General features: G+C 42.7%; 1 protein-coding gene across 2 annotated transcripts; it reads left to right on the top strand.

Annotated features, from left to right (window-relative positions):
* The first annotated feature begins 383 nt into the window (after positions 1-383).
* On the top strand, positions 384-7,141 carry LOC138261237 (actin, cytoplasmic 1-like). Of its 2 annotated transcripts, none has more exons than XM_069210003.1 (6): positions 384-538; positions 3,290-3,416; positions 3,843-4,082; positions 4,500-4,938; positions 5,049-5,230; positions 6,516-7,141. In XM_069210003.1, the coding sequence occupies exons 2-6, from the start codon at positions 3,294-3,296 to the stop codon at positions 6,657-6,659; spliced, it is 1,128 nt and encodes a 375-aa protein (XP_069066104.1). In that variant the 5' UTR covers positions 384-538; positions 3,290-3,293; the 3' UTR covers positions 6,660-7,141. The 2 variants fall into 2 exon arrangements, with proteins under 2 accessions (XP_069066104.1, XP_069066105.1); XM_069210004.1 differs by having other exon boundaries at positions 403-538; positions 3,293-3,416.
* The last annotated feature ends 4,489 nt before the right edge of the window (positions 7,142-11,630 follow it).

Genomic DNA, 11,630 nt, shown 5'->3' with positions numbered 1-11,630 from the left:
CGACAGTTCAAAAGTCACAAAAGGCGACTTCTTGTAAAGCATACAAGTTAAGGGTCCAATTTATGTTTCTTCCTAAAATGTATTCCTGAGTTAAGTAACTGGTTACTTCGCTTCAATAGGTAATCGCGTTAGGTGTTTTCTTATGCATTCATAACAAAATAAAAATAAAATTATATCTCTTACTTTACATATTTATTTTGTTTAGGTTCAGTAGTTATAGTTTCTTGTATCATTTATTGAACCTCTGTAACAAACAGGGCCATTCCAACATGTCCACTTGTTTCCCGGATATCTGAGGTGTGGAAAAGGCGGTGGCTCTACTCTCAACGTCCTTCTTTAGTGTTCATGCCGGGTGACTCAGGGCTCTGGTGGTCTTTGCCTCGCTTGTCCATTCTCTTGCTGTGCACCAGGGGGGTGTTCAGAGCAGCAGTATAAAACCCTGCGAACAAGGAGCTTTGTGTCACTCTGAGCTCCATCACCCTGGTGTGCTTCAGCCACTTATTTCATCACTTGGTTACTGCTCTGCAACGTAAAGAAGGTAGGAATAGACTTTTGTCTCCGTTTTTAGCGTTTTACCTCGCTGCGCCCGGAGAAGCGCGAACGGTCTTAGTATATGATTATATTTAACATAGATGTGTTATTTGCATTTTGTTGAAGGAAATTATCATACGTCGTTCACTTGCTTGTCTTACATTTTCCTCACGTAATTGTTTATATTGTTCTCCCGTAAATGTTCTGCTACAAGTACCACCCGTATGAAAACTACCATTGTGGGAGGAAATGCACGATGAGTCGGGGAGCGCCATTTCGTATAATCCGTTATTTCTATTTCTGGGGTTAGCGGTGTTCTCTATAGTTTGCGCCCGTGCCTCTTGGGGGCGCTCAGCGAACGCACGACGGTGGATGCAGGTTTGATTTTCCAAACACTCAAGATAGCCTGTTTAGACATTATGTCGATTTTGTCCTGCCCAGTCTTGTACCCAGACATCCCTGGGTGTTATAGTTCCACGCCCTTGCCTTGTGCCTTGAATTGAGTGGTATGACGTCTGTGGCTGAACTACACTTCCCAGCGTTCCTATAGACCGCTCTGCGGCTCCCTCAAGCGCGCGTTCTTCTAGCTGCCATTGAAAATACAACGGCTGACGCAGAAGGGCCAAGAAAATGGCGCAATGGCATTGTACGTTTAGGGGCGAAGAAACCAGGATGTGAAAATCGTCTGTCAGCTATTTCTGTAGACAATCCGCATATTGTGTTGTGTAAAGCAGAACAACTTCAGATCACACCTTAATTCATTGTGTGACTTGAGGAGAAAACGGAACTCTTACGTTAGTGGGGCGTTGTCGGTGATCTTTATTTTTATATATATTTTACCTCGACTGAAAGGTCCTCTATATCCCGCCTTTCGAATGTCATCGATTTAGCGCTTCGCTAAAAGCCTGCCGAGTGGGTTGTACCTTACCAAAGATCAAAAACGCATTAGTCCGTTTAGACTACGGCACGTTTTGTGGTCGAAGTGCTCAACTGTAAACTAGGACGTCCCTTTGCTCCCTTGTGTGACCACCTTGGAGCCTAAAAGGGGCGAGTGCACAATGCAACAGCGAGGGTGTGGAATACTTCCGGCTACAAAAAGCTCTTAATTTTCTAAAAAAAAAGCCCCACCATGAAATCCGTTTCAATCGAATTTATATTTTGAGTGGGCGGTTATTTCTCTTTCTGGTTGACCCATTCAAAGTATACCGTTCTGTGGGGCATTTGTAAAAGTGTTTTTACGTTCCACATGCCTTGTATGTAGATGCTACTTGGTTGGTCGAGCTAAAGCATGGAGGCATGTGCAATCTCCCCAAATTATGGTTTCACAGTACTCTGAAAGTCTGCAAACTGATTTTATCTGTGCTGGAAATCAATCACTTCTCCCAACCATCCCCTCTTAGTCAGTGCCACTGAACGCTTCCTGTTCACCACGCCCCTGCTGCCTGCCAGCAGCTCGCTCCAACCGTTACCTTTTATGGCAATAATGAGGCTGCTGCAGAGGCTTCCTTTTGTCTCGAATCTGTTGCAATCCACAAGCCCTCTGGTGGCCAACCTGGGTATTAAAAGGGGAGCTGTGCGCGGCGATGACTCAACCTGACAATCCCATCCATATTGGTGCTAATCAAGTATTGTACTTGAGTGCAGCAGTAGATGGTCCCACCGTACAAATGCCGTGGTGGTTAATTTCAGTTTCTGTGAAAATAGGGAATTGAGCAGCAAGAGAAGGTGGAGCTGTCAGTTTAAAAAAAAAATAAAAAAATCTTGAGGCTTTTACGGGTGGACTCTGGTCTGTCAACAATGCTCATACTTAATAGAATCGGTTTGTCACATGCTATGGAAAAGAACATCTCGATTTTATCTTCTTTGAAATCAAAGAGCTATAACTCCCAAGTACTTTTTCGCGAGAACTTCCATTTATATAAAAAAAAAAAACCTAGATAGACCGTGCAAAAAAATATTGAGCTAATTTAACATGTACTGTGCGGGTTTGCCTTTTGTGTGAATCTGCCACAGTTTATATCATCACATTTTAGTGAACTTAAAGCTCAGAATAGTCGCGTGCCTATTAATTACCATATATGCAGTGGGACTTAAAATTTTCATGTAATTCCCTGCTCTGTGCTCTTGCTCGGCACATGGCAATGATCGAACAAACTCCTCAGTTAATAGGAGGGGCACTAGAATTATGTAGCAGGAAAACCCCATATTGTGCTTCACGGTTGCGAAATTTATGCAGCAAAAACATGTGGCATATGCACATTTCGCAATAGTATTACTTCATTATTTTTATTTTTTTAATTTGGTGATGCTGTGTGGGTGTTGGTCGCACCTCATTTGTAGTAGTTTAACACCAAAATATAGCAGTAAGCAACAAGGGCTTTGCAAGGGGCCTTCCACTGCGTGGCAACACGTCACTGCATTTTAAGTAACGTTTGAACCGTTTGAGTTGAAAAAAATATTTTGGTTAAATCTGCAGATGATGGATTGTGTGGTAAAAGCTGCAAACCTGTATGAATGTGAAAATCGCTGCAGCCGCACAACTACATAATTCCACCCACTGTCCCTAGTTATTGGGTTCTTCGTGGTGCATGTGCTTAAAGAAGTGGGATGTAAGCGGTGAGGTACACTACACTTTTTCAACTTTGTCTGAAGTTCGTTGTTTGTGTATACCTGCCTGAAGACCCGCCCAAACTGAACTGTAACTCTGCTGCAGCCTCTTTTCATAGATGCCAGATTATTTATTTTGTTATCTTTCCAGAAGAATGGATGAGGATATTGCCGCACTTGTGGTCGACAATGGATCCGGTATGTGCAAAGCTGGCTTTGCTGGAGATGATGCGCCACGTGCTGTCTTCCCATCCATCGTGGGGCGCCCAAGACATCAGGTAAGTGTAGATAACTTTTGCATAGATCAGTTAAGGGATGGGCGTGTAGAGCGAAGTTAGACTCAAAGCTGTCTCCCAAGGTGGCACATTACCGATCTATAAAACCAGAGCTCACGATCTGAGCTTTAACTTTAATATGTAGTGCCTTCAGGTGTAGAGCTAGCCAATTTAGTTTGGTAGCCTGTAACAATTACTCCTGTCCATACAGGTCCTGTTGCCAGGCCTACTATGGATATAGGCAATATCACCTACCTAACCATACTTCTTCCCTATCAGGTAATTTCCCACCCTTGCCGCTCAGATTTGCTGACGGTCCTCACTTGTGATGCACATGGGTGTACCAAATGATTTGGGGTGTCTCAAATGTTAATTATCTGTATAGGAAGGTATCTAAAATATTTTCCCAATGGTACTTTTTGACTTCAGGGTGTGATGGTTGGCATGGGACAGAAAGACAGCTACGTTGGTGATGAAGCTCAGAGCAAGAGGGGTATCTTAACCCTGAAGTACCCCATAGAACATGGTATTGTAACCAACTGGGACGATATGGAGAAGATCTGGCACCACACCTTCTACAACGAGCTCCGTGTTGCACCGGAAGAGCACCCTGTTCTGCTAACAGAGGCCCCCTTGAATCCCAAAGCCAACAGAGAAAAGATGACCCAGGTCAGGACCTACTTGAAACGAATGCTCTGTATTTGTCTCTTCCTATCTCACTTTGTTTCATTCTTCCTGTGTGGTTCTTTACCTGCTGCCAACCAAGCCATATCAGTCTTTTATTGGAATTCTGACTGGTTTAACCAGAGTCGTAATTTAATTCTATCATTTAACCTTGAAGACCTGTCTACTAACTCTGAGCTTGTTACCTTGTTTGGGAATATTACTCTAGTTATTGATTGACGGGAAGGCGGCTTTTCAGCATCTGCCCATTTCTGTTGACTAACAAACATTTTAATGTTGTCATTTTGTGCAATCATTGAAAGCACCTTTGCTCAGTCAATTGCATCCCTTCACCCGTCCTCATAATTTCAAAATGCCAAACCTAGAAGGCAAACAATAACTTATGCATAATCTTGATTACAGATCATGTTTGAGACTTTCAACACCCCAGCCATGTATGTGGCCATCCAGGCTGTGCTGTCCTTGTATGCCTCTGGTCGTACCACTGGTATTGTGATGGATTCTGGTGATGGTGTCACCCACACGGTGCCCATCTATGAAGGTTATGCCCTGCCTCATGCCATCCTGCGTCTTGACTTGGCTGGTCGTGACCTGACAGACTACCTCATGAAGATCCTGACCGAGAGGGGCTACAGCTTCACAACCACAGCTGAAAGAGAAATTGTGCGTGATCTCAAGGAGAAGCTCTGCTACGTCGCCCTGGACTTCGAGCAAGAAATGGCCACTGCTGCTTCCTCATCCTCTCTGGAAAAAAGCTATGAATTGCCTGATGGTCAGGTGATCACCATTGGAAATGAGAGATTCAGGTGTCCAGAGGCGCTCTTCCAGCCATCCTTCCTTGGTAAGGCTATTGTTCAAAGCTATATTTAGAAATCTCTTCTAGCCTAGCGTTTGTCGCAGTAAAGCAACTGATGGTGACACTGTTTAAGCAGCTACTTTACTTCTCCACAGGTATGGAGTCTTGTGGTATTCACGAAACAACCTACAACTCAATCATGAAGTGTGATGTTGATATCCGTAAGGATCTGTATGCAAATACAGTACTGTCTGGTGGTTCTACTATGTACCCAGGAATTGCAGACAGGATGCAGAAGGAAATCACTGCCTTGGCACCAAGCACAATGAAAATCAAGGTGAGATGGCGGGTCTTTTTAAGAGTTGCTAATGTTCCCTTTTGAGTCCATCTCTAACTGACGAGATGGCATGACTACCGACGTTTAGATGATGGAGGAATGCTGAAGGGGGATAGCCTTGCTTGTGCCGAGGTCCTTTGTCATTGTGATGAGGTCATTACGTGAATTCTAACTGGAATAATGGATCCTGGTTATTTTTAGGAGCCAGACTAATGTAACAATTTAATGAGTTATATAATTCAGTTTTATTTAAAGTTTTCTTGCCCGTTCCTAGATGCCTAACGTTTACTAAAGCTCAATAGGTAATGTGTTCGGACTTTAAGTACTCTTGTCAGTTGTAGTGTTGAACTAGTCCTTTGCATGTGGTACCTCCCACTCCTCCACTGAATTACCAACGGCGTTGCAACTAGTACTAAGTTGTACCTATTCATTTTTTGGGGGGTCTCACTAGTCAGGTAGTCCCTCCCCAGTACTAGAATTATTCTTATAAGCATGTCTGTTACGAGTTATACCTGTACTTGTCATAATGGTACTGGGTCTGTTACTACTAGTGCTGAAACTCGTGATTGGATACTGACATCACTGCTTGTAATACAATGGCTAATGATGTGGAAGTTTACTTTTCTATCGAAACAACCGTTGTAAAGAAATGCTCCTTTTTTTTTCTTTTTTTTTTTTCTCTCTTTTGGGAAAGTGAAGTAATTGAGCAATTTTATTTATCAAAATCAGTGTAGCTTGTGACTGGGTTGACTAGTTCAGATGATGCAGGTGTGAAATAGTCTGTAGGGAAATAGATGGATTGTCACACCGGTGTGCCTTACGGGTCTGTACCGTATAAACCCCAGGGACAAAGGATAATGTTGCATAGGTATTCATTTTAAGGTAATTTGCACGTTCAGTTCGTTCACCGATTATGTTGGATAGGTCGGCTTGAACGTGGAACTTGGTCATACTTGTTAACCACCGTGAATATCTACCCAGATTAATCAGCGTGCTGGCAGAACAAGCTCGAAATCACTAAGCTAATGTGTCGCACCAACCTGTAGTTTGATTCTAGCATCTTAAGAAGCTGACATGAAACTGTACAATCGCAAAAGCCACAAACTAGACTCCGTAATTAATGCTTTGAACACACCTGCTGTCCCCGTTTACAGGCCTTTCATTTTGTAATTTTTTTTTTTAATATAGGTATTACATTTTGGTTTTTGTATGCTGTACCTCCTAGGTTGTAAACGTAGGTATCGCAGTGATTTAACTATGTAATGGATTTCCATTTTTCTTTCAGATCATTGCCCCGCCAGAGCGCAAGTACTCTGTCTGGATCGGTGGCTCCATCCTGGCCTCATTGTCCACCTTCCAGCAGATGTGGATCAGCAAGCAGGAGTATGATGAATCCGGGCCTTCAATCGTCCACCGTAAATGTTTCTAAACATACTTTTTGCCATTTTGCACCTGGGCGAATAACTGCACAGAAAATTCCGAGATTACATGGCATTTTTGTAGCTTCTGGTGCTGGACTCTGGATTAGAAAACTGGAAAACCAGAGTATGTCGGTATTGTGGAGCCAACATTCCAAGTTCTGCAATGCCTTAGAGGACTTGATTGTACTGTCATTCCAAATATTGTGTAATGCATTGTTTGCCTCCATGAAGGCTGCCCGACACGTGGGAGCGCATACGTAAAATCGTATGTTTGTATTTTTTTTTTTTGTACCCATGCAAGTGTATTTTGTATGTTCTGCCTTAAATTCGTTTAATTTTCATTCCTTTTTTGCCATTCCATTCAAACATTCTTTTCCCATTACATGTTAAGTTTACAATCTCTCCTCTAAGATGTGGTGCCAGTCAAGAGTGAATGTAGGGTTAACTATACACTTGGCCAGTTCAAATAAAGTCCATACGTTGAAAGTGAGTTTCGTGAATTTACTGTTTTCTTCACTGTAAAAGCTGCTTCTTAGGTGTGCATTGGAGTGCCTAGTTGCCTCTTGACCATTACCATATATGGCAAACAATTACAGATGGATTTTATTTATCCAGAGTCTTATTGCAGTTTGAGGCTGTTATTGGTGGGGCCTAGTCGGGCCCAACTCATTGCTTTTTAAAAGTAAAACAAATTAAGATTAAGTCATTCTTTGTTGGTGATCCACCAATTACATTATGTTCCATAGTGAGTGGAGAGAGCCTTGCGTGGTACAGTGCTGCACACATTGCCGGCCCCCACAATGACCCGATCAATCCAGAACATCCCCATGGAGCCTGTTTAAGCTAATCATATGACTAGACAAAATTGTGTTGAATAACTTAGGACGTTGCCCCGAATGGAAAACCAGTCTGTTGCCCTGTAGTCTCGGAACCAGATGTAACAAGTCCCACAGGAATCTTCTGCATGAAATGGTCTTTTCTTACGTCGGAAAGAGATCTGACACTGCTGGCGTCTCGCGTGCAAGCAATTTGTCTACTGTTAAGCCCCCCCCTACATAAATTTATTTGGATGCTCTGTCTTCCATAGAAACTATTTTGCCTATTGCCTTGCATATTAAGTTAGTCCTAATAGATTTGTACTTAAAGGTCTGACCCATTGAATAGGTATGGTTTGCTGCCAGCATAGCTCTGCTTGAGGAGGAGGTCCTTGGCCGGTCAATGACCTGGTCATGCACAATTTTTATTGGCAAGCTTGTTTGTTCGAAAGGTAATTCAGTATAGATCATGCCATATCTGCGCCAAGTTAACTCTTAGAAGTATGTCATGAGACAGTAATAATGTATATCATTTTCAGAAGCCTGAACGCTGCCACAATGTGGTTTGTAAATGGCCTTGATATTTGATTATTCTGGAAGCTCTCGGAGCCTCGTACTGCATCCTCAGGGGGGCAACCATTTGGCACTCTAGTCGGTGATTCCTATTGCTAATAAAGAATCCAAGATAACAGGTTGTTGAATGATGGATGGTGTCAAACGTAGTGCATCCTTACACTACCATGTACCATAATTCTCAGATGGTAGGTAGCACTTGGGCACCATGTCACTGAGTAGAAGCTTGGCTATCCTTTAGGGCGTGGACTGATCTTCATGAACACTGTTCCATAGCCGACAGTTGAAGAGCACATGATCAAACAATGGGTTGTTTTGGTAATGGGATAAGATAACTAGGTTGCCCTTCTCTTACCCTTTTTTAGGTTAAGTGTATGACCTCTTGTATACTTCTGTTGGCTTCCAGCTATTTTGTTTGTTTGTGTCAATTAAAAATCCTTGCTAGTGGTCAGTCATGTCTGTGGGAGCAGGGACCTACTACTATATAGTTATGCTTTCCCGTGTTTATCTGGTCTGAAAAATACTTTTTTTTATTTTTATTTTTATTTTTTATATACTTGGTTTCCTGCTCCTTTCAAGGGAAGCTTCCTTTATTTGTAGAACATTCTTCATCTGAGCTTAGCTGTACACAACGCTATAAATCAGGCTGTTATCTTGGCCACATTTGTTGTTTGTGGGCTCTCTTGAACGCTCTCTCAGCTGCCTGGACCCCTCCCTTCCTTGCCTTCTACTTTATTTACCAGATATGCCTGCCTGTGTGCTGAGAGCAAGGGTGCTTTTAATTGCTTAAAGCCTAGGCACCCAGCTCTAAGTGGGCTCTGCAACCCTTCGACATTGCCACCTTCTAATCATTACTGGGATTCCGCTCACAGCTTCATCACTGCACCTCAGTTCACACATTCCAACTCTCATAGCTGTGCCTGTATCCCACACACCGTCTGCCAGAACAATTCAGTGCTTACTCTGTACACTCTGCTGTTCCAGTGCTAGGACCTCTGGCACAGCTCCACCACTGCACCTCGGTTCTACTCTGGCAAGGTCATTTCCTTTCCTACATTCAGACCCCACTCTCATAGTTCCTTTACAGCAGCACGATTCTAATCTTCATTCTCACTGCCAAGCCAATACTGGACCCAAAGGAGCAAAACACAGCTCAGCCAGGACAGTCTAATATTCCAACGCAATTGCTGATGGGAACCACCACACCTCTGCCAGAATTATCAATTCTAACATTCAGTGCAGTTCTTATCAGTACTAAGGCTCACAAGCATGCTCTTCAGGACTCCTTGTTTCTGTGGTTTGGAGGCAATACCGCTCCTATACTGGGCCCCACTGGCAGCTTCACCAGGCGAACGCTCAGCAACACTGGGAAGCTATTACTAGGTTGCACAAATTAACCTACCTCACTACTGACCTTGTGTGCCTTACTATTCCAGCACTGCAGCCCACATACAACTGTCAGTGCACCTCAACCCTAACCTGCAGCGCCCCATTATTCCAATACCAGGAAATACACTGCGTTCAGCTTCTCATTCCTCACCCTCTGCCTTTGTTATTCCAGCACTGGGACACAGCTCTGTTTATATCCCATTCTTCACCCCCCCCCCTCCGATCTGAAGCGCACCAATATTGCTGTATGGTGGTTCACACGCTGCTAAATCACCTGCTGGTCTGCAATGCCCCATGCAGTTCCACACTGACTTCTGTTTGAGGACATGGGGGAGCCAATTAAATCTATTCTTGACTGCCATCTTTATTTGGAGGGTCTGTTCCACCTATCTCACTCAGTTCTTTCCTTTTACTTTGTTTACTCAATGTTTTCTTTCTCACCAGTTCTCTTTCCAGCTCTTAAAATCCGCACAAAGTTTCGCTCTTACTTTCAATTGTTTGTTTCTACTCCTTTCCATATTCTTGCTAGTTCCTCCTTCAAACCCTCAGATGTGGTTATTTCTTTCCCAGTTTCATTACCCCTTTTTTTGCCTCCATTCTTTCTTTGTCTTTTATGTGATCTTTCCTTTGACTCTGTGTACATGGTTGTGTGTGTTTATTTTTAAAGTCTTTCCTTTCTCTGTTATCTTTTATCTGCCAATTCATGTCTTACTACAAAAATCCCTCTTTCCCATCTATGTGGAAGCCACAAGTTACTTCTTCGGACCCGCAGTTTCATAGTGGTTTTTCTATTCTGCGTTTGTGGGGAAATATCCTTCCCTGGTTCTTACGGAGCTTGTTTCTCACTGTTAAGACCCCTTCTCTTTCTTCCTGTTGTATTCCTTTCACTTTTCATCCCCTTTCTCTTTTGAGGCCTAGTTATCAATGGGAACAACATGCGCAGTGTCACCAGGGCCCTATAGACGTCACTCCAATTACTACTGTATTTTCTTACAGAATTTGCTGCCAACAGTTTTCCTTTCTTACTCCAGGGCCCATGACACCGTTACGCCACTTGTCCGCCATCTTTTATCCTGACTCTTTCCTTTCACCCTCCAATCCTTCCCAAATGATATTTTTGTTATGATGTACACACCAGAAAGGTCCAACACTGTTCCTAAATGCCCTATGTGTTAAAAGGGAGTATGGGTTACAAGGAGATGTGGACCCCTTATAATAACCTCAGTAGGTATATCAATCAACAAGATATTGGTAAGCCCATGTTTCTACTAATTAGTCCATGTTTTTACTTCAAGGTCATGTTTAAATTCGCATGTCCAGCCAGGTCAGTAAATCCAATGAAGATTTATTATGAAGTACAGAAATGGGAGACCAATGCTGACCCGTAAGGGGCAAAACGTGTCGACATTTGTCTCATCTATGTACTTCATATTGATGCTTTGTGTCTCATCTATGTACTTCATAATAAATGTCCATTGGATTTACTGTCCTGGCTGGACATGCTAATTTAAACATGACCTTGATATGAAGACATGAACTCATTAGTTGAAACCTGGACTTACCAATACCTTTTTTTATGGTGTTTGGACCATTACACACTAATGCCAAAAGTTTATTTCCGATATAAAGGTTTATATGTTGATTCTATATGTTTAAGATAGAAGAAGAAAGTAAACGGAAGTGCTTTAAGTGCTGGGACACTGGAATTATATGGTAGGAAATTGTGAGGCATGGTTGACCAATTTATGGCAAGATAATTCCAGTTGTGAATTTACAATGCCAATATTTTTACCTCGAGAAAAGCAAAACTTACTGCATTGCAAATGCTTGTTTTGTTTCTCTCCACTAAGTAATGCTGGCTTACAGTTGTCTCTCTGAAGGATGTATTCCTTGTAGTAGCAGTACTACTGCAGGCCTCTAATCTTTACCATGCACCAGACAAGAGTTTATTGGCCTATGAATAAAGGAGTTCAGAACGTGAAAAAAAAAAAAAATCTTCACCACGCCCTCGCATAGGTGTGATGGAAGAACATTAAGGGTCATTGGTTTGTACAGATGAAGCCTTCACCTGAACTGGGGGAAGGGATAGTAAGTAACATTATCCTCGTCCTTGACACTCCACAACACGCATCTTTCAATATGGGGATGTAGCTTGCATCCGATGCATTACCCTGTGATAAATCTGTCATTTGTCACCCTCAA

Source organism: Pleurodeles waltl, chromosome 10 (assembly GCF_031143425.1).
Source record: "Pleurodeles waltl isolate 20211129_DDA chromosome 10, aPleWal1.hap1.20221129, whole genome shotgun sequence".
In the NCBI taxonomy this organism is placed as follows: Eukaryota; Metazoa; Chordata; class Amphibia; order Caudata; family Salamandridae; genus Pleurodeles; species Pleurodeles waltl.
Note: the sequence above shows the minus strand (reverse complement) of the source record. Positions and strands in the feature narration are given on the sequence as shown.